Source organism: Cetorhinus maximus, chromosome 1 (genome assembly GCF_964194155.1).
Source record: "Cetorhinus maximus chromosome 1, sCetMax3.hap1.1, whole genome shotgun sequence".
Taxonomy (NCBI): Eukaryota; Metazoa; Chordata; class Chondrichthyes; order Lamniformes; family Cetorhinidae; genus Cetorhinus; species Cetorhinus maximus.
Genome location: NC_135879.1, coordinates 167,029,139 through 167,053,225, shown reverse-complemented (window position 1 = coordinate 167,053,225; position 24,087 = coordinate 167,029,139). Strand labels below are relative to the sequence as shown.

General features: G+C 43.3%; 1 protein-coding gene across 1 annotated transcript in view; it reads left to right on the top strand.

Moving 5' to 3' along the window:
* setd9 (SET domain containing 9) overlaps positions 1-23,887 on the top strand; it is a 29,494-nt gene extending 5,607 nt beyond the window's left edge. Inside the window, exons 4-7 of the mRNA XM_078549557.1 lie at positions 1,631-1,754; positions 12,120-12,235; positions 14,928-15,033; positions 23,556-23,887. Coding sequence (XP_078405683.1) covers positions 1,631-1,754; positions 12,120-12,235; positions 14,928-15,033; positions 23,556-23,643 — 434 coding nt within the window. The 3' untranslated portion in view covers positions 23,644-23,887. The remainder of the gene's footprint in view (positions 1-1,630; positions 1,755-12,119; positions 12,236-14,927; positions 15,034-23,555) is intronic.
* The last annotated feature ends 200 nt before the right edge of the window (positions 23,888-24,087 follow it).

Below are 24,087 nucleotides of genomic sequence, written 5' to 3'. Positions count from 1 at the left end.
ATCACAGCCACATCTACAGGCAGAAGAGATAAATGTTGATACTTTAAACATGGGGTTCCTACTGACAAAGCCAAACAGGAGTTCTCACTGTACTTTGAGACTTTGAGCATTTTCTGTGGTTATTCATATGGTATATTATATTTTATTTTTTATATCATGGAGTTCTCAGGGAATTTTTATTTTTGCCATCAGCAAGTGTCATAGTGAATATATATTATATATAAAAACACACATACAAACAGTATTCATTGTTAATCAACTCTGGATTATAACTTATTAATTCTGAATTATGGATGTCATTGTACGCCAAATAAATGGAGCATCTTGGCTGTCAGTGTTCACTATATTACTTGATAATGGGATATGAGGATAGCAAATTTCTGCTTTCATTGTCTACTAATTATGGACAGCTGATTCTTTCAGTGATTTAAATGTTTTAAGCCATTTGTTTGAAGGTTTACATTTTGATGAAAATTGCCCTGTGAATTCCATGGTGTACAAAGATAATGACACACAAGAGTGATTTCAGGACAGTAATGTCATTTTGGATTTTGATTGCTGTTACAAACTGCATAGACTCCTGAAACCTTCATCCATGCTTTTGTTACTTCTGAACTTGATTATTCCAATGCTCTCCCACTGTCCTCCCACCTTGCACCATCTGCAAGGTGGAGCTTATCCAAAATTGCTGCCTGTATCTTAACTCAGACCAAATGCAGTTCACGCATCAGCCACATTCTTGTTGATCTACATTGGCTTCCTGGTAGCATGTTGGCTTAAAAATTCTCATCCTTTGTCTTTGAATCCTTCTATGGCCTCACCCATCCTTAATTCTGTAACCGTTTCCAGCCCTGGAGCACTCCTCCAATTTTGACCTCTTGCGCATTCCCGATTTTCATTACTTCACCAGTGGCGGCTGTGACTTCAGCTGCCTAGGTCCTAAGCACTGGAATTCCCACTCTCTCTATCCTCCTTTCTACCCCCCCCTTCCTCCTTTTAAAATGCTCCTTAAAACCTATCACTTTGACCAAGCCTTTGGTCATCCTCCCATATGTTTCCTCTTGTGACTTAGTGTCATTTTAATAACACTTGAGTACCTGAGACATTTTACATTAAAGGCATCATATAAATTCAAGTTGTTGCTTAATTCATATTTCCCAAGGGCATTACTCTACACACATCATTCATGGTCTCATGTTGGACCACAAAATTCATGCAGCTATATGTGAATTTTATATCCAAAGCCAATTTGACTTTCCAACCTAAGCACATTGGGGGAGAAAAAAATTTTAAAATCTCTCTCTACAAAAAATATGAGGAGCAGTTGTTCCCTTGAAGTTAGAAACTTTTGGCTTCAAAATGAGTGTGATTCAATCAATAAAATAATGCCGAATGAATATCCCTCCACTATCTAACTTTGATTACAAGCTCTTGTAAACTACGCGTAAATGTAACAGATCAATGAAGCCAAACTAGGCCCTTGGCTAAGTTTGAAAAGTTAGAGTTTCACCTTATAATAAGACCTTCCCCTCCCCTCAACAGGTGTAAGTATGAGTGCATCTATAAAATCCAAGAAGCACATCCTTAACTTAACCGTATTTAACTGATGCTGTGTTTTTATGAATAACAGGTACTGTCTATCAGCAATATGAGCCAATCCTTTTCCAGTCTATTTGCAACGCATTCATTTTTCGATGTATAGATGGTGTGTTGATTGATGGGAATGATAAAGGAATTTCTAAAGTTATTTATAGGTAAGTTTTATTTGCCTTGTATTACCAGGCGTGAGCACAGTTACTGCACTTTTAAAACCGAGTGCACATGTAATTTTGTGAAAGTAGTCTGCAGTAGGAATTTATAACTGGATTTAATGACTCACCCTTTCCTACCTCTGCATCCTCCTCTAGCCCTACAATCTTCCCAAGATCTCTGATCTCTTCCAGTTCTGATCTCTTGGGAATCCTATATTTTCATCACTCGACCATTGATGGCTGTGCCTTCAGCTGCTTGGGCCCTAAGCTCTGGAATTCCCTACCTAAACTTCTCTAACTCTCTCCCCTCCTTTAAAACACTGCCTAAAATCTACCTCTTTCATAAGCTTTTGGTCACCTGCCCTAATATCTCCTTATGTGGCTTGGGATCAAATTTTGTCTGATGAGGCTCCGTGAAGGACTGGAATCCTTTTTACTATGTTAAAGATGCTATATAAATGCAGATTCTTGTTTTTGTTGTAATAGCAATCAAGTGAATGGCTGTAGGTGTTCTTTCTACAATTTACTTATTATGGAAAGATTCTATGCTTCAAATCAGAACTCCAATATAATGGGAATGAATGTACTGGAATTTTACCCTCAAGTTAGGTATGCTTATTCAGGCTCATGATTCTAATAACTAAAGGGTTAAAAACAAGCGCTGAACACTGAATGAGTTCTTCATTTCATGGGCATTGGCTGTTAATTCTATTAAATGTTTCCTGATTGGATTTAGCTACTAAATAAGTCAGATCACACTCTTATAATGGACATTTTTGTGTGTGAATGTACCTCATAATTAATCCACACATTCAGTTAAAAATGGAAATTCAAGGTGATAGATTTATTCCCCAGATAAATGCCCTTAAAATTGGATGAATCTAGTGATGTATGTAGCACCTGTGCAGTGTTTGACAGTTTGTTAATCTTGTCTGTATCTTTCATGATTGAAGAACTAGATGTTTGAAGTCTCTTATTTCACCCTTCACTTAAGTTGTTTTGAAGCACCGCTCATGGGCAAGATTAGGAGCAGGTGATTTGGTCTTAAACCTCTTATCGATGGAACTCCATATCTGATAGAAGGTGCATAAGGCTGGTTCACTGTGACTTGTCCTCCAATTTTGCCTTCTCTTTCCTGGTTTCTCACAACTCCTGCCCATGATGGTGTGTCTGGGACTGAGAATTTTGGATGGGAATAATTGCAGGTTCACACTCAAATCACAGCATTCTGTGATACGGTGTGGCAAAACTCTGACAGAGCGAGAGTTCGGGAGATAAAACAGTGAGAGTTCGGGAGCTAAAACAGCGAGAATTCAGGAGATAAAACAGCAGGAGTTCAGGAGATAAAACAGCAGGAGTTCAAGGGATAAAACAGCAGGAGTTCAAGGGATAAAACGGCGAGAGTTCAAGGGATAAAACGGCGAGAGTTCAGGGGATAAGACGGCGAGAGTTCAGGGGATAAGACGGCGAGAGTTCAGGGGATACGACGGCGAGAGTTCAGGGGATACGACGGCGAGAGTTCAGGGGATACGACGGCGAGAGTTCAGGGGATACGACGGCGAGAGTTCAGGGGATACGACGGCGAGAGTTCAGGGGATACGACGGCGAGAGTTCAGGGGATACGACGGCGAGAGTTCAGGGGATACAACGGCGAGAGTTCAGGGGATAAAACGGCGAGAGTTCAGGGGATAAAACGGCGAGAGTTCAGGGGATAAAACGGCGAGAGTTCAGGGGATAAAACGGCGAGAGTTCAGGGGATAAAACGGCGAGAGTTCAGGGGATAAAACGGCGAGAGTTCAGGGGATAAAACGGCGAGAGTTCAGGGGATAAAACGGCGAGAGTTCAGGGGATAAAACGGCGAGAGTTCAGGGGATAAAACGGCGAGAGTTCAGGGGATAAAACGGCGAGAGTGCAGGGGATAAAACGGCGAGAGTTCAGGGGATAAAACGGCGAGAGTTCAGGGGATAAAACGGCGAGAGTTCAGGGGATAAAACGGCGAGAGTGCAGGGGATAAAACGGCGAGAGTTCAGGGGATAAAACGGCGAGAGTTCAGGGGATAAAACGGCGAGAGTTCAGGGGATAAAACGGCGAGAGTTCAGGGGATAAAACGGCGAGAGTTCAGGGGATAAAACGGCGAGAGTTCAGGGGATAAAACGGCGAGAGGTCAGGGGATAAAACGGCGAGAGGTCAGGGGATAAAACGGCGAGAGTTCAGGGGATAAAACGGCGAGAGTTCAGGGGATAAAACGGCGAGAGTTCAGGGGATAAAACGGCGAGAGTTCAGGGGATAAAACGGCGAGAGTTCAGGGGATAAAACGGCGAGAGTTCAGGGGATAAAACGGCGAGAGTTCAGGGGATAAAACGGCGAGAGTTCAGGGGATAAAACGGCGAGAGTCCAGGGGATAAAACGGCGAGAGTTCAGGGGATAAAACGGCGAGAGTGCAGGGGATAAAACGGCGAGAGTTCAGGGGATAAAACGGCGAGAGTTCAGGGGATAAAACGGCGAGAGTTCAGGGGATAAAACGGCGAGAGTGCAGGGGATAAAACGGCGAGAGTTCAGGGGATAAAACGGCGAGAGTTCAGGGGATAAAACGGCGAGAGTTCAGGGGATAAAACGGCGAGAGTGCAGGGGATAAAACGGCGAGAGTTCAGGGGATAAAACGGCGAGAGTTCAGGGGATAAAACGGCGAGAGTTCAGGGGATAAAACGGCGAGAGTTCAGGGGATAAAACGGCGAGAGTTCAGGGGATAAAACGGCGAGAGTTCAGGGGATAAAACGGCGAGAGTTCAGGGGATAAAACGGCGAGAGTTCAGGGGATAAAACGGCGAGAGTTCGGGGATAAAACGGCGAGAGTTCAGGGGATAAAACAATGAGAGTTCGGGGGACAAAACAGCGAGAGTTCGGGAGATAAAACAACGCGAGTTCGTGAGATAAAACAACGCGAGTTCGTGAGATAAAACAACGCGAGTTCGGGAGATAAAACAACGCGAGTTCGGGAGATAAAACAACGAGAGTTCGGAGATTAAACAGTGAGAGGTTGGGAGATAAAACAGTGAGAGTACGGGATATAAAACAGCCGAGTGGAGAGACAGTCGGAAGATTGAAAACAGCGTGAGTACAGAAACATAAATTTCTAAACATGCACAGGGAAAGTAAGAATTTATAGGCACAGGAGAGGGAGCTGATTTATGAGTAAGGGTGAAGAATTTCTACTTTCTACTAATCTCCAGTTTATAGTTAATAGTACGAGAGTAAGGTTAAAGTAAGTAAAAGTAACTCAAGTTTAAGTTAAAAAAGTGATTTAAAAATTAAGGTTAAGGCATGGCAGGACAGCTCAGCCATGAGCTGTGACATGTGGGGAGTCGTGGACACTTCTCGTGACCCAGAGGAGCCCATGTGCAGGAAGTGTCACCAGCTGCACAAGCTTGAGCTCCGCGTTTCAGAGCTTGAGCAGCGGCTGGAGTCACTGAGGTACATCTGTGAGACAGAGAACTACATGGATAGCACGTTCAGTGAGGTGGTCACACCGCATGTTAGGGGCAAGTAGGCAGATAAGGAAAGGGCGATCACCAGGCAGACCAAGAGAAACAGGCAGGTAGTGCAGAAGTCCCCAGAAACCCCACTCAATAACCAGTTTTCCATTCTGTGAGGGTGATGGATCCTTGGAGGAGTGCAGCAACAGCCAAACCCGTGGCACCATGGGTGGCCCAGCTGTACAGGAGGGGAGGAAGAAGAGTGGAAGGGCAGTACTGGTAAGGGATTCTTAGTTAGTGGAACAGACAGGCATTTCTGCGGCCTTCAACGTGACTCCAGAATGGTTTGTTGTCTCCCTGGTTCTAGGGTCAAGGATGTCACAGAATGGTTGCAGGACATTCTTATGGAGGAGGGCGAACAGCCAGAGGTCGTGGTCCACATTGGTACTAATGACGTAGGTAGTAAAGGGGATTTGGTCCTGCAGTCAGACTTTAGGAAGCTAGGTAGAAAACTAGCAAGCAGGACCTCTAAAGTAGTAATCTCCTGATTATTCCCAATGCCACGTGCAAGTGACTACAGAAATAGGAAGATAAGACAGATGAATATGTGGCTGGAAAGATGTTGCAGGGGGGAGTGCTTTAGATTCCTGGGACACTGGGACTGGCTCTGGGGGAGATGGCACCTGTACAAACTGGATGGTTTGCATCTGAACAGAGGCAGGACTGAGCTCCTTGCTGGTCGTTTTGCTAGTGCTGTTGGGGAGGGTTTAAACTAATTCAGGAGAGAACCAGGAGAGAATATGAGAAAGTAATATCAGGGTGCACAGAATGCTGGGAGAGGCAGATAGCATTAAAATAGAGAATAGTGAGATAATAGATGGAGTCGGAATAAGGGAGCAAGTAATGAAGTCTAAATCAGAGTTACACTGCATGTATGTGGATGCACGGAGTACAGTTAATAAAATTGGGGAGTTACAGTCACAGGTTGTCTTGTGGATTATGATGTTGTGGCGATAACGGAGATCTGGTTAAGGAAAGACAGACCTGGGTGTTAAATATTCTTGGTTACAAGGTGTTCAGAGAAGGTAGGAAAGGGAAAAAAGGAGGAGGGGTAGTGTTTTTGGTTAAGGAGAGTATTGCAGTACTGGAGAAAGAGGATGTGTTAGAGGATTCAAGGACAGAATCGACTTGGCTAGAGCTAAGGAATAAGAAGGTTCAATTACATTGCCCAGTGTAATATATAGACCACCAGTTAGTGGGAATGATATACAGGAACAAGTTTTCAAGGAAATTACAGAGATGTGTAAACATCATAGAGTAGTTCTAATGGGGGACTTTAATTACCCATATATAGACTGGGATAGTGGTAATGTAAGGGGCAGTGAGGGACAAGCGTTCCTAGATTGTGTTCAGGAGAATTTCCTTCAGCAGTATGTGTCCAGTCCAACAAGAAAGGAGGCACTGCTAGATCTGGCTCTTGGGAATGAGGTGGGCCAAGTCGGTCAAGTAACAGTGGGGAACATTTAGGGGACAGTGATCATTGTATCATAAGCTTTAGGATGATGGTGGAAAATGACATTGGCCAATCCAGAGTAAGAATAATCAACTGGCAGAGAGAGGACTTCAATGGGGCAAGAATGGAGCTGGGCCGGATAGACTGGAACCAAAGGTTGGTGGGAAAAACAGTAGCTGAATAATGGGCTACCTCAAAGAGGAAATGGTTTGGGCACAGTCAAGGTATGTTCCCTCAAAAAAGAAGGGTAGGACAAACAAATCTAGAGCTCCCTGGATGAAAAAGGAGATAGAAATTAAGTTAAAGAAGAAAAAGTGTGCTTATGACAGGTAGCAAATACAATTGAGAACCAAGCTGAATACAGAAGGTTCAGAAGGAATGTGAAAAAGCAAATATGAGAAGCAAAGAGGGATTATGAATGAAAGATTGGCAGCTAACATAAAAGAAAATCCCAAAGTATTCTATAAGCACATCAATTGGGTGGTAAAAGGAAGAGTAGTGCCAATTAGGGACCAAAAAAGGGATTTACACATAGAGGCAAGAGGCATGGCTGAGGTGTTAAATGAATACTTTGCATCTGCCTTTACCTACAAGGTAGATGCTGCCCAGGCCATGGTGAACGAGGAGGAAACTCAGTCACTAGAAGGGTTCAAAATTGATAAGGAGGAGATATTGGTTAAGTTGTCAGTACTTAAAGTTGATAAGGCACCGGGACCAGATGAGATGCATCCAAGAATATTGAAGGAAGTAAGAATAGAAATTGCAGAGGCACTGGCAATAATCTTTCAATGTTCCCTGACTTCGGGGGAGGTGCCGGAGGACTGGAGAATTACAAACATTACGCCTTTGTTCAAAAAAGGGTGTAAAGATCTGCTCTGCAATTACAGACCAGTCAGTTTAACATTGGTGGTGGGGAAACTTCTAGAAACAATTATTCAGCATAGAATTAATAGTCACATGGAAAATGTGGATTGATTCGGAAGAGTCAGCATGGATTTGTTAAAGGAAAATTGTGTCTCACTAACTTACTGGAGTTCTTTGAAGAGATGGTTGATGAGGGCAAGGCTATGGGCTTCCAAAAGGCATTCGATACAGTGCCATACAACAGACTTGTGAGGAAAGTTATAAGTCATGGAATAAAAGGGACAGTAGCAACATGGACACAAGATTGGCTGAGGGATAAGAAACAGAGAGTAATGGTCAATGGGTATTTTTCGGGCTGGAAGCAGGTTTGTAGTGGAGTTTCCCAGGGGCAGGTATTGGGACCCTTGCTTTTCCTGATACATATAAATGACCTAGATCTTGGTGTGTAGGGGACAATTTCAAAGTTTGCGGATGACATAAAACTTGGGAGAATTGTAAACTGTGAGGAGTACAGTATAGAACTTCAAAAGGACATTGACATATTGGTGGAGTGGGCAGATAGGTGGCAGATGAAGTTCAATGTGGTGAAGTGTAAGGTGATACACTTTGGTACAAAGAACATAGAGAGACAGTATAAAATAAAGGATACTATTCTGAAGGGTGTGCAGGAGCAGAGAGACCTGGGTGTATACGTACATAAATCATTAAAGGTGGCAGGACAGGTAGAGAGCTGTTTATAAAGCATACAGTATTCTAGGCTTCATTAATAGGGACATAGAGTACAAGAGCAGGGAAGTTATGATGAATTTATATAAGAGATTGGTTAGACCTCAGCTGAAGTATTGTGTACAGTTCTGGGCGCCACACTATAGGAAGGATTGGAGAGAGTGCAGAAGAGTTTTACAAGAATGGTTCCAGGGATGAGACCCTTTAGTTATGAGGAAAGATTGGAGAAGTTGGGACTGTTTTCTTTGGAGAGGAGAAGAACCATAGAATCATAGAAAAGTTTCAGCACAGAAGGAGGCCATTCGGCCCATCTTGTCCATGCCAGCCCGAGGACACCCAGGTGCCCTTTCTAATCCCACTTTCCTGCACCCGGCCCATAGCCCTGCTTACAGCACTTTAGGTGCAGATCCAGGTACTTTTTAAAAGAGTTTAAAGTTTCTGCCTCTACCAACAACTTGGGCAGCAAATTCCAGACACCCACTACCCTTTGCATAAAAAAGTTCTTCCTCATGTCCCCGCTACACCTTCTGCCACTTATCTTGAATCTATGTCCCCTGGTTCTAGAATTTTCCATCAAGGGAAACAATTTTATCCTGTCCACTCTATCTACTCCCCTCATAATTTTGTACACCTCAATCAAGACACCTCTCAGTCTTCTTTGTTCTAAGGAAAATAACCCCAACCTATCCAATCTCTCCTCGTAGCTACACTTTTCTAACCCTGGCAATATTCTTGTAAACCTCCTCTGCACTCTCTCCAGAGCTATTACGTCCTCCCTGTAATGTGGTGACCAGAACTGCACACAATACTCCAGTTGTGGCCTCACCAGTGTTTTATACAATTCCAACATTATATCCTTACTTTTATATTCTATACCTCTGCCAATGAAGGAGAGTGTTCCATATGCTTTCTTTACAACCTTTCCTAGTTGAACTGCTGCCTTCAGGGACCTGTGTACTTGTACGCCAAGATCTCTCACTTCATCTACCCCTCTTAGTATATCCCCATTTATTTTGTAATCCCTGTAACTGTTTGACCTCCCTAAATGTATGACCTCACACTTCTCTATGTTAAAATCCATCTGCCACTTTACCGCCCACTCCACCAAACCATCTATATCGTTTTGGAGATTATGGCTATCCTCTACACTATCCACTACTCGGCCAATCTTTGTGTCATCTGCAAATTTCCCAGTCGTGACCCCCACGTTCATGTCCAAATCGTTAATATATAACACAAACAGCAAGGGTCCCAACATCGAGCCCTGTGGAACACCACTTGAGACAACTTTCCATTCGCAAGGGCATCCATCGACCATTACCCTTTGTTTCCTGTTAAAAAACCAACCTTTTATCCAGTTTGCCACATTACCCTGAATCCCATGGGCTTTTACTTTCCTGACCAATCTGCCATGTGGGACCTTGTCAAATGCCTTGCTAAAATCCATGTACACAACATCCACTGCACTACCTTCATCAACCCTTCTTGTCACTTCCTCAAAGAATTCAATCAAATTTGTGAGGCAAGACCTTCCTTTAACAAATCCATGCTAACCATCCCTGACTAGTCCATATATTGCAGAGATACTAGGCTGTATATTCAGGTTTGCTTTAGCTCCACCCCTGCTCCTTCATTACGTGAATACCCTTCTGTGAAGCCAGTACCAGGAGCATTCGAGAAGGCAGCACACATCCCTTCTCACAACTGGAATTGATTCTCTAACCATTAGTGCTACCCTCCTTTTTTATCTCCTACTCTATCATGTCTGAAGACTCTATAACCGGGGATATTTAGCTGCCAGTTTTGTCCCTCCTTTAGCCAGGTCTCTGTTATAGCAATGACATCCTGCTGCCATGTGTCTACCTGTGCCCTTAACTCATCTACCTCCTTTGTAATACTCCTTGCATTGAAGTATAAACAGTTTAACCCTGTCAATTTCCCTTGCTGGACACTTTGTAAACTTTGCTTCTCCTGTAACTCCATGTCTATCACAACGTCCCTAGCTAATGTTCTACCTCCATCTTTCTGATCTGAATCTGACCCTACTCCTGGGATCCCATCCCCCGCCACACTAGTTTAAATACTCCCCAACAGAACTAGCAAAAGCCCCCGCAAGGATACTGGTCCCAGCTCTGCCTGGGTGCAGCCCATCTGGTTTGTACAGGTCCCACCTTCCCCAGAACCGGTCCCAGTGCCTCAAGAATCTGAATCCCTCCCTGCTAGACCATCTCTCCAGCCACCTGTTCGTTTCGTCTATCCTCTTATTCCTGCTCTTGCTAGCACGTGGAACTGGGAGTAATCCTGAGATTGCTACATTTGAGGTCCTGCATTTTAATTTATCTCCTAACTCCCTGTACTGAGCTTGCAGGTCCTCATCCCTTAGTTTACCTATATCATTGGTACCAATGTGTACCACAACCACTGGCTGCTTATCTTCCCTCCCCAGAATGTCCTGCAGCCGCTCCGTGACATCCCGGACCCTGGCACCAGGGAGGCAACAGACCATCCTTGATTCACGTTTGCGGCCACAGAAGCATCTGTCTGTGCCCCTAACTATTGAATCCCCTATCACTATAGCCCTGCCACTTGTTTTCCTCCCACCCCTCTGAGCAGCAGAGCCACTCACAGTGCCGTGAACTTGGCTGTTACTGCTTTCCCCTGAAAGGCCATCCCTCACAACAGTATCCAAAGCAGTATATCTGTTAGAGAGGGGGATGACCACAGGGGACTCCTGCACTACCTTCCTGAGTCTTTTACTGTTCCTGATGATCACCCATTCCCTTTCTGCCTGTGTAATCTTCACCTGCGATGTGACCACCTCACTAAATGTGCTATCCATGACTTGCTCAGCATCGCGGATGCTCCACAATGAGTTCACCCGCAGCTCCAACTCTGAAATCCGGTTAGCTAGAAGCTGCATTTGGACATACCTTCCACACACATGGTCAACAGGGACACTGGAAGCATCCCTCATTTCCCACATCCTGCAGGAGGAGCATATCATGGGTCTGAGATCTCCTGCCATGATTCGGTTTAGCTAGTTACTCTCTTAAAAAAAAATGCTAGCTCGGGGCCTAATTTATATTAGCTAGGAACCTTGTTTCTTGACTAATTATACTTGTAAAGTACTACTCTGTACCTTTTTTTTTAGCTCCTACCTCAGTATTAAGCAATGAATAACTTTAATAGATTGAAAAAAAAACTCACCAGATTTACTCACCAATCAGCTGCTTTTTTTTTAAAATCCACTAAGAGGAGACTTGATAGAAGTTTTCAAAATCATGAGGGGCCTGGACAGAGTAGATGCTCGTAAACGGATTGAGAACCAGAGGGCACAGTTTTAAAGTGTTTTGCAAAAGAAGCAAATGTGAGGTGAGAAAAATCCTTTTCACACAGCGAGTAGTTAGGGTTTGGAATGCACTGCCTGGAAGTGTGGTGGAAGCAGGATCAATTGAAGCATTCAAGAGGGCATTGGATGATTATTTAAATAGAAGCAATTTGCAGGGTTACGGGGAAAAGGCAGGAGATTGGCACTAAGTTAAAATGTTCAGAGAGCCGGTGCAGACACGATGGGCCGAATGGCCACCTTCTACACCGTAACAATTCTGTGATTCATTGCAGTACTGGACCACTTTTTTTTTTAAACTGCATTTTAATGGAACACTACAAACCTTGCATTATTGGGAACTTCTAAAAAATGTAACTTGCTGACAAAAGGTTTACTATCTACACATTTATCATGATAAGTAAGTTTGCATGGATAATCTTTTTTAATTTCTTTGACTCCTTTCAGATCATGCAATGGGCGGGACAGGCTTGGTCCTTATAAAATAAGCGATGCCACTTGGCTTTCAGAAACTCCTGTCAATCCATTAGCTGTGGGTCAATATGTCAACAACTGTTCTAATGGTATGTTACATCCTTTTTGGGTCTTTATAAAAGATGTTGCTACGCATAGGAACTGGGTAATTAATAAATGTGTAACTCACCAAAAAGCAAACTGAGATTCTTGAAGGTGGAATTAGCAATTGAAAAAGATGTGAGAGTTCCATTTGAGACCAGAGAAGATGGGGAAAGCAAGAAAATCAATCGATGAAGTCAACTAGGAATAGACCCTAATACATATCTGGACACATATCTCACATACTTTCCTCGTGCTCAGCATCAGAAACCTTCCTCGTAAGTGAACTCTTGCTGCCTACAGCTAAATTTTACACATCCAGTGCATAGGTGATTATAACAAGCCCGAGAGTTAAACAGAAAAACTTTTATCGCTGTTTTCAGCTTTACGTATCTATCCTAAGATCTCCTTGACCTCAGAAGACAACAGAATAAGTACATGGCTTAGGCTATGAAATACAGTATCAATCAGATTTATTGACAATACATAAACAAATGAACAACCCATTTCAATAATATACAAAACCTAACTATCTAGCTATTGTTTCTCCTGTTCCTGCTGGCTCAGAAGAAAGTTAAAAGTGTGGCTACTGGTCCCCGGACGAGGTACCCCAATTGTTATGCTCTCAGGTGGGGAGGTATGAACTGGCTCCCTTTCTTTATTCAACCCTTTCGGTTGGTTGCATTAAGGTTAATTTAAAAAGGACCCCTTCCCTTGTGGATAGCTCTTCCCAGTCCAAATGTATTTAAGATTTAAAAGGAGCCAATTTAACCAGGTTTTCTTGAATAAAAGAGTGAATTTATTAGTTACTAAATGCGAGAAAAAAATAACACAACGCACATACGCACAGATTAAAAATGAGAAATTGAGTCCAAAAATAAAAGTTAAGAAGTTATATGAATCAGTTCTTTGGCTTGCCCATGAGGAGATGATGGTGAAACGTTGCGGCCATTAAGTTGGGGTGATTCCGGTAGTGCTGACTTCGGCAGTTGAGCAGTTGGTTTGGAGAATCTTGGATTCTGCAGGTCAGCTGAAAGGAGTTGTCCTGTTTCCTTTTTGACTGTGGCTTTGCTGACTTGTGACTTGCTTCCAGCAATCAGAGAGAGAGTTTTTTTTTAACCTGCAAGCTCAGGAAAGCCTAGTTGGTGTTCTTCAGCTGTGACCTTGGCTTTTTTAAAACCCCTTTCCTTATGTATTCCTGGAAGGGAAAAAATAAATATGTCTTTTGCCCAGATCTGTTTTCTTTTCAACTCAGTTCATGTTCACAGTCTGGGATATAACTCAACAGGTGGTGGTTTCAGCTGGAACGGTAATCATTTTATATTATCTCCGCAACCACAGGAGATTACTGGTCAGTTTGCATTGTATCTTTTCCTTTGAAGTGCCTCTGTCTGAAGTAGGCCATGTCACACCTTTTAGGTTCTCTGTTCTCTCTGAACTAGTTGGTCAAGTAATCCACCTAGGAATTATCCATCAAGTGGTTACCTTACAGTCTTAGCCAGCTTTTGCTTGTATGTCCTTTTTTTAAAAAAGAACATGTCTTACTTAAAAGTTCAATATGTCCATATTCGGGATAGGATTTATGATCATGACAAAAGAAAATTTTAAAAACTCACCTTTTTGAGCCTCTTCTGGTCCAGGCTCCTGTTTTCAGTAGGCTTGGCCCAGCGGAGGAGCCATCACTACTCCCTCGCTCAGGCCTCAAGTTAAAATAGCAAATGGGGCCACAATTACATCATTAGGGTGCCAGCTGCATATTTAAATTGCTGTCAGCTTCAGGCAGGCACGCTTGCTGCCTGTAATTTAAAATTGTAATAAGCTCTAGTGGGGAAGGAAAGCAATGGACAAGTCCCCCACTCCATTGTAACTGGTTTCCACCTGGCTCCTGGCAATTGGAAGAAAATTGATTCTCTCACCTGTGCTCCTGCACAAATATTTATCAGCCTGGCGTGGTTAACAGCAAAATAACAGGTAGCATGCGATGTGAAAGAAATTGAGTAATGTAGAGAAAGAAGGATAATTTATAATATAATTTATATAGCACCTTTCACAGCATCAAGGTGTTCAAAAGTATTTTACAGCTAATGAAGTACTTTTTTGAAGTGTAGTCACTGTTGTAATGTTGGAAATGCAGCAGTCACTTTGTGTATAGCAAGTTCCCATAAACAGCGGTGACTAGATAATCTGTTTTAGTGACATTGTGAGGGATAAATATTGACCAGGTCATTGAGGAGAATGTCTTTGTCTTTGCTGCCTGGAAAATGGATGATGAATGCAGGAGATTATTGATATGAAGAAAAACTAAAATGTGAAAGGTCACAGATCCCTTGGGCAAGTCAGTTAAAGAGCTAGCATAGATAGCAATATTTGAAAGGAAACTAACATAGCTATAACAGTAACTTGCTTAAAAAGTGCACAGTGTCAGATTCTGTCAGAGGCTTTGGAGATGTTCAAGGTAATGACAGAGAAATCATTACAACATTCAGGAGTGAACTTCCAGAAGTATGAACCACATGCCACAAAATCAATTAAATGACATGAAAAGCCTTGCTAACAATTGTGGATTAAGTCAGAATTTGAAAGCTAACAGCAATTAGCTTCAAGTACCACAATAAGCATTCAGCAAATGAAGGAAAAAAATCTGCAGAGTTCATTAGTGTGTTTAAATAAAAACTGATCCTGTATATTGTTTTGTTTCAGAGAAAGCAGCTAATGTATGTTATCAGGAGTTTGATGTTCCTACAGCATTTCCTGTCGAGCTCCGTCAATATATTCCAAATGTTAACTATGGTCACAATGTGGAAAGGTATTTGAACTATGCTTTACTATTTTGCCATCAAAAAGCAGCATCAAAATGTATTGAATGAAAAGCTTTATAAATATCTATTGAAAACCTTCTTCAGTCAAGAGAGATTTAAACAATGACTGCATCTATAACGTATAGAAGCCGTAAACTTAAAAGATAAAATATATCAACATTTGTTAGTCATTTATATACAAAGCATTTGATGGGTATTATTTGGATCCGTATTTAATTACACAGCCAAAATGTCACACAGGACAGTGATAAGGCGTAAAATGCAACTGCACAGCTTGTACTTTTAGAGAACCCTTAATGAAATAAAACGTTTCACATGGGGAACAAAAACAATAAGTGCTGGAAAAACTCAGCAGGTCTGACAGCATCTGTGGAGAGAAAGACAGAGTTAACGTTTCGAAAATTGAGTTTATCCAACACTTTTTGTTTTTGTTTCAGATTTCCAGCATCCGCAGTATTTTGCCTTTATCTTCGTGTTTAATTCACTGACACTTCTTTTCCAGGAATGCCTACCTTGAAGAAGTACTGCTCTTCTCTCCGACAGGATTTCCACTTGTCTCTTTTGCCCTGTTCACGTTCATTGCTTTCCATTTCCCTCCTGGTGTTTGACAAGGTGTTTACTAAAACTCGCTTTCACAGCCATATTTCCTTCCTCAGTGACTGTCTCCGTCTCTGACTTACCCAACATGGATTCCAACTGAAGTTCCATCCCTCATGTTTCGAACCCACCCAGGATTACTGGTATCTCTGGGACATACAACACTCCTCGGACTGCTGTTCCCGCCGCTGAGATGCACACTCAGTGCCATGCACCACCATATGAACACACTCGACCTCTCCCTCCAGCAGCACCGACTCACCCTATCTCAAAGCTGTCCTTGTCCCCAGTTTCATTTTATTCTTCATCTCATCCAATGCCTTAACAAAAAACTTTGTCTCTTTCTTTCAGGTGGTAAGGAACGCAAGCTCCAACAACTCATTGATACCGAAGCCCATCCAGGATCCTCCATCTCTTCCCGTTTCTTTGACCCCATTCCGTCCTCTAATCCCAGCCCCTGCCGTGTATTCACCATACCCCCTGACGCTAAACGTTCAGTACTAAGCAAAGGACTCAGTTTCATACCCTTAACGCCCTCACCTCAATGAATTCCGGGCTCAACACGATGCTGAACTCTTCTTCCGCCACCTTCGTCTCCATGCTCACTTCTTTGGGCAGGAGTCTTCCCCCATTCAACGGATCCTTTCACCCGCCTCCAGTATTTTCCCTCCACCTGGACCCCTCCCTCTGGCCTTTTACCTGCCCTTGATCTTTTCATTGCTAACTGTCGGCGTGACATCGGCCATCTAAATTTCTCTACTCCTCTCACCAACTCTAACCTGTCTACTTCTGAACTTGGCGCTCTCCATTCTCTCAGGTCCAACCCTGATTTTGTTATCAAACCTGCTGACAGGAGTGGTGCTGTTGTTGTCTGGCGTACTGCCCTCTACCTCGCAGAGGCTGAGCGCCAACTCGCAGACGCTTCCTCCTACTTCACCCTGGATCATGACCCCACCACCGAACATTAAGCCATAGTTCCCAGGACTGTCACTGACCTCATCTCCTCTGGATATCTTCCCTCCATAGCTTCTAACCTCAGTCTCCCAACCACAGACAGCCCGCTTCTACCTCCTCCCAAAAATCCACAGACAGGACGATCACAGAACTCATTTCTTCCTATCTTGACTCCATTCTCTCTCCCCTTGTCCAGTCTCTTCCCACCTACATCTGCGATTCCTCTGACACCCTACATCATATCAACAATTTCCAGCTCCCTGGCCCCAGCCGCCTCCTCTTCACCATGGACGTTCAATCCCTCTACGCCTCCATCCTCCACCAGGATGGTCTGAGGGCTCTCCACTCCTTCCTTGAACAGAGGCCCGAACAATCCCCATCCACCACCGCTCTCCTTCATCTGGCTGAACTTGTTCTCTCACTGAATAATTTCTCCTTAAACTTGTCTCACTTCCTCCAAATAAAAGGTGTGGCTATGAGTACCCGCATGGGTCCCAGTTATGCCTGTCTCTTTATGGGGTATGTGGAACATTCCTTGTTCCAGCCCTACTCAGGCCCCCTCCCACAACTCTTTCTCCGGTACATCGATGACTGTTTCGGTGTTGCTTCATGCTGTCGGCTGGACCTGGAAAAATGTATTAATTCTGCTTCCAATTTCCACCCCTTCATCATTTTCACATGGTCCATCTCTGACACTTCCCTTTCCTTCCTTCACCTCTCTGTCTCAATTTCTGGTGATAGACTGTCCACCAATATTCATTACAAGCCTACCGACTCCCACAGCTACCTTGACTACAACTCCTCACACCCCGCTTCCTGTAAGGACTCCATCCCATTCTCTCAGTTCCTTCGCCCCCGTCGCATCTGTTCTGATGATGCCACTTTCCAAAACAGTGCTTCTGACATGTCTTCCTTCTTCTTTAATCGAGGTTTCCCGCCCATGGTGGTTGACAGGGCCCTCAACTGTGTCCGACCCATCTCCCACGCCTCTGCTTTCAAACCTTCCTCTCCTTCCCAATACCATGATAGGGTCCCTCTTGTCCTCACTTTTCACCCCATCAGCCTCTGCTTTCAAAGGATCATCCTCTGCCATTTCCGCCAACTCCAGCATGATGCCACCACCAAACACATCTTCCCTTCACCCCACCCTGTCGGCATTCCATAGGGACTGTTCCCTCCAGGACACCCTGGTCCACTCCTCCATCACCCCCAACACCTCAACCCCCTCCCACCTTTGTCTTTACGGAAACATATTTGCCCTGTACTCTCGCTGTTTCCTCCTTGAATGCCTCCCATTGCTCTGACAGTTTTATCTGCAAGTAGCTGCTCCCAGATACAAATCGTATCTCATCTTAGTAAAATTAGCCTTTCCCCAGTTTAGAACTTTTATTCCCAGCCCAACCTTATTCTTTTCCATAACTATCCTAAATCTTACTGAGTTATGGTCACTATCTCAAAAATGCTCCCCTATTGATATGCCTTCCACCTGCCCGGGCTCATTTCCGAATATTAGGTCCAGAACTGCCCTCTCCTTTGTGGGGCTTTCTACGTACTGGCTAAAAAAGTTCCCCTGGATGCAACTTAAGAATTTTGCTCCATCCCTACCTCGCACACTAAAACTACCCCAGTTAATATTTGGGTAGTTAAAATCCCCTTCTATTACTGCCCTATCATTCTTACACTTATCTGAAATTTGAATGCATATTTGGTCCTCTATCTCCCCTGACTGTTTGAGGGCCTTTAGTACACACCCAACAGCATGTTTGCTCCTTTTTACTTCTACCCATATGGCTTCATTTGACGATCCTTCTGAGATATCATCCCTTCTCACTGCTTTAAATGATTCCTTGATCAATATTGCAAACCCCCTGTTCATCTATCCCCCTATCTATCTCGTCTGAATACCCTATCACCAGGAATGTTGAGCTGCAAATCCTGCCCTTTTAGCCAGGTCTCGGTCATAGCTATGATATCATACTCCCACGTGCCAATCTGTGCCCTCAGCTCGTCTGTCTTATTCCTCAGGTTCCTTGCATTAAAATATATTCCATTTAGCCTTGCTAAACTCTCTTCTTTCTTTCTTTCTAGCCCATGTTTCCCCTGCCTTCCAGACTCATTTACTAGTGTTTTAACTTCTAATGCCATTTCAGCTTCTCTCCCCTCTGAACTACTTTTCAGGACCCCATCCCGCTGCCAATTTAGTTTAAATCCACCCCACATTGGCAAACCTTCCCGCGAGGATGTTGATTCCGTTCCTGTTCAGATGTAACCTGTCCAACTTGTACAAATCCCACCCCTCATCTCCCCCAGACATGGTCCCAATGCCCCAGGAATCTAAAGCCCTCCCTCCTGCACCATCTCTCCAGCCAAGCATTCATTTGCTCTGTTCTTCTGTTCCTATACTCACTACTGCGTGGCACTGGGAGTAATCTGGAGATTACTACCTTTGAAATCCTGCATTTCAATTTCCTACCTAACTCCCTAAAGTCTGCTTGCAGGATCTCATTTCTCTTTCTTCCTATGTCATTGGCCCCAACATGGACCACGACCTCTGGCTGTTCACCCTTCCCCTTCAGAATGCCCTGCAGCTGTTCCGTAACATCCTTGACCCTGGCGCTCGGGAGGCAATGTACCATCCTGGAGTCATGTCTACAGCCGCAGAAGCACCTGTCTACTCCCCTTACTAACGAATCCCCTACCACTATTGTCCTTCATTTTTCTTCCTCCCACAGTGCCATGGCCTTGGCTCTGGTTGGCCTTCACAGAGAAAGCGTCACTCTCACCGTTTTCCAAGGTCGAAAAAAGGTTTACGAGCGAGATGCACTGCAGGGGTTCCCTCACTACCTGCCAGGTCACCTTCTTCTGTCTGGCCGTCACCCATTCCCTCTCTGCTTGCACTTCCTTAAGCTGCGGCTGACCACATCCTGAAACATGCTATGCACGAACCTCTCAGCCTTGTGAATGCATTGTAGAGCCCCCAGCTGCCGCTCAAGCTCCAAAATCCAGATCTCGAGTTGCTCCAGTCAGAGGCACCTCCTGCACACATGGTCATCCAGACCACCAGGAGCGCCTAGGATTTCCCACATAGCACAGGATGTGCAAATCATGGGACTGAGCTCCCCAGACATATCTTAACTAAATAAAATATGGACCCTTGCTTTTATTTTACCCTTATTGCTAGATCCTTTGTGGAGGCCAGGTCATTGAGTGTATTTAAGACTGAGATAGATAGGTTCTTGATTGGTAAGGGGATCAAAGGTTATGGGGAGAAGGCGGGAGAATGGGGTTGAGAAACTTGTCAGCCATGATTGAATGGCGGAGCAGACTCGATGGGCCGAATGGCCTAATTTCTGCTCCTATGTCTTATGGTCTTATGGTCTTGTAGGCTAGATTCTCTAGGCGCTGCTGACTGCCTGTCCCAGGGTCCTCCTCTCACACTCTCCTCAGAAATGGAAATGCAGTAGTCACAGGGGATTCAGTAGTTAGAGGGGCTGACACGATGTTTTGCAGTCCAAACTTAGTTCCAGATGCTTTGTTGCCTCCCAGATGTCAGAATAAGGGACATAACACAGACTGGAAAAGATTGTGCAAGAAAGGAGGCAGTCGTCATGGTCCATGTGGGAGCTGCCAGTGATGTAGGTGCAGATAGGTCAGAAATCCTGGAGTATAAATTTAGGTTAAGAAACAATTTTAAGAGCATTTCATGGGTGGAAACCTCAGGAACGTTTATGTAGCCATGTAGTAGAACAAGAAAGGATAGAAAGATTAGGAAATCAGTGCATAGCTAATGGAAGAGGAATTCCACTTTGGGCATTGGCACCAGTTCTGGGGCAATTGGACGCTACTCTGTTCAGATATAAGCTATCTTTTCAGGGATATACTGGCAAAACATTTAATTAGGGAAGTGGTGAGGTATTTTAGTTAGAAGGGAGACGTGGTGGGTGAGGGAACTAAAGTCAAGGATCAGCCAACAGAGAAGGAAAAAAAATAGATGAGGATGACATTCATGCAGAACAAAGTAACAAGAGAGATAGGAAGTAAAAAAATCAAATGGACCAGTTATTATTGAGGAAAAGACGGCAGTATATGTGGAGGAAGTTTTGACAAAAAAGTGGGCAAAGTAGTAGGATTAAAAAAAAAGCTTAAAATACCCCTGTTTCAATCCTTATAGTCTGGGAAATACACTGGAAGCAATTATTTTATAGGCAAATATAGATAAAATTAAAAAACCCATCTGCAAACTGGACAAGAATTGAAAATAAATGTATCAGAAGATCATATGTTTAGGAGGGATAGAGTTGCAATATTGGTAAAAGGAAGAAAACATGCTGCAGAAAGGGTGATGGAGACAAGAAAGAAATACAGATAGAATCAATATGTTTGGAGCTCCAAGATAGGCTAGTTAAACAAGTTACACCCACAGCAGTACTAGGAGAACTGCTAGAATAGGAAATGATATTAGTAAGCACTTAGAAAGGCAACATAGATTTGTAGACCATAAGACATAGGAGCAGAAATTAGGCCATTTGACCCATCAAGTCTGCTCCGCCATTCAATCATGGCTGATAAGTTTCTCAACCCCATTCTCCCCGTAACCTTTGATCCCCATTCCAATCAAGAACCTATCTGTCTCGGTCTTAAATAAACTCAATGACCTGGCCTCCACAGCCTTCTGTGGCAATGAATTCCATAGATTCACCACACTCTGGCTAAAGAAGTTTCTCCTCATCTCTGTTCTAAAGGGTCTTCCCTTTACTCTGAGGCTGTGCCCTCGGGTCCTAGTCTCTCCTACTAATGGAAACATCTTCCCCACGTCCACTCTATCCAGGCCTTTCAGTATTCTGTAAGTTTCAATCAGATCCCCCCTCATCCTTCTAAACTCCATTGAGTATAGACCCAGAGTCCTCAAACGTTCCTCATATGTTAAGCCTTTCATCCCTGGGATCATTCTCGTGAACCTCCTCTGGACCCTCTCCAGGGCCAGCATATCCTTCCTGAGATATGGGGCCCAAAATTGCTCACAATATTCTAAATGTGGTCTGACCAGAGCCTTATAAAGCTTCAGCAGCACATCCCTGCTTTTATATTCTAGTCGTCTCGAAATAAATGCCAACATTGCATTTGCCTTCCTAACTACCGACTCAACCTGCAAGTTAACCTTAAGAGAATCCTGGACTAGGACTCCCAAGTCCCTTTGCACTTCAGATTTCTGAATTCTCTCCCCATTTAGAAAATAGTCTATGCCTCTATTCTTCCTACCAAAGTGCATGATCTCACACTTCCCCACGTTGTATTCCATCTGCCACCACTTTGCCCATTCTCCTAACCTGTCTAAATCCTTCTGCAGCCGCCCCGCCTCCTCAATAATACCTGTCCCTCCACCTATCTTTGTATCATCTGCAAACTTAGCCAGAATGCCCTCAGTTCCTTCATCTAGATCATTAAATGTATAAAGTTGTGGTCCCAACACTGACCCCTGCAGAACTCCACTAGTCACCGGCCGCCATCCTGAGAAGGACCCCCTTATCCCCACTCTCTGCCTCCTGCCAGACAGCCAATCTTCTATCCATGCTAGTACCTTGCCTCTAACACTATGGGCTCTTATCTTACTGAGAAGCCTCCTATGCGGCACCTTGTCAAAGGCCTTCTGGAAGTCCAAGTAGATAACATCCATTGGCTCTCCTTTGTCTAACCTGCTCATTACCTCCTCAAAGAATTCTAACAGATTTGTCAGGCATGACCTCCCCTTGATGAAACCATGCTGACTTTTCCCTAAAGGACAGATCATACTTGACTCACAATCAAATTCTTCAAGAAAATTACTGACTGGATGGACAAAGGGAATGCATTGGGTGTGACATATTTTGACTTCCAAATAAGTTTTGAAGAAGTTTGTTGCAAACATAAGTGGTGTTCTGTCAAAGCTAAAGTAGTGACATGGATGGAAGAATAAAGAGTTGGAGCAAATGAATATAGAGTTGGAGCTACTGACATAGCCCAGGGTCTGTGTTGAGACTTTTGTTATTCTCTGTATGCATAAATGATTTGGACCTGGGTATAGAGAGAACAATATCAAAGTTTGCTCATGATACCAAATTAAGGGACTCCAAAAACCGTGAGCAAGACTACAGGAGACTACAGTAGGACCTAGACAGGCCAGCAGAGTGGATAAATATATGGCAAATCCAATTCAACCAGAGATAAAAGTCAAGTAGTACAGACTGTGAATAAGAACACAGAAATATATCCTAAATAATGCAATTCTCAATTGAATGGAAGAACATAGAAATCTAAAGATACAGAAAATACAGAACTTTTAAAAGCTGACAAGTAGGAAAAAAAGGCCACAAAAAGTCTAATGGGACTCTGAGCTTTATGAATACAAAAGTATGGAGTTGATAAGGATATTGGAACCATGGAAAAAGATTAACAGGGATTCAATAGAAAATTGGTAGAGTGAGAGGGTATAATCATGAGGGAAGACTTTAAAACCTAAGGATTTATTCACTGTAGTATAAAATGTATTATACATTAAGACCTAATTGAAGTGTTTGGAATTATGAAGGATTTCAGAGGATAAATAGTGAAAGATTATTTCCACTGATTGGTGAATCAGTAACATGGGTGTAAATCTTGGATTAGTGCTAGAGCTTAAAGAGGGAGATTGGAAGAAGTATTTTTTCTTGCAAAATGTTTACAATAGGGAATACATTAATATTTAAGCCAATTCCATCATTGTTTAAGGACGAGTTGGATAAGAACATGAAGACACATATTGAAAGATATAGAGAAAGACCAGGAAAACAGATAAAATAAATATATCTGGAGCTAGAACAGGCCCAGTGCATTGAAATAGCTTCCTGCTGCACATATATTTATATGATGTTTTGTGGTGCTCACAATTTAAATGTTTCATCTGCTTCTGGTTCTTAAGGTTTCCATTTCTTATGTATTGCAGGCCTTTGCGATGTGTGGTGCTTGTGGCACTTAGAGACATAGAGAAGGGAGAAGAGCTTTTCTCTAATTACTACACTGTAGTACATTGAAAAACCAGGACATGAGTGACATCAGGAGCTTCAGCCCAAGCAGTGTGGAGTTTCACATTTTATCCATTGATGCTAAATTTTCCAATTATTTCTTTACAGCTTTTTAATAAGAGTTGCATTGTCATTTGGATGCGAGGAATAGCCCCCTCTTGAAACGCATGTAACTTTTGCATAAACAAATTAACAACCACTCCTTTGTATTAACATGTAGAGAATAGTGCAAGTACAATTTGACTTAAACCAACTCAAAGTGGTCAAGTTGATTCATTTTATTTTGATGACCGGTTTTTAAAAAAAATTCTTGGCTAGTTCCCAGAGCTGTGACTGCAAAGGAGGGCAGGCGGATGGATGGGCAGGTGGGGTGGCAGTCAGCTCCTATACATCCAGCTGTGCCACTCTAAATTGATTGTTAGAAGTTGCATGAAAGTTAATTAAAGGATTAGG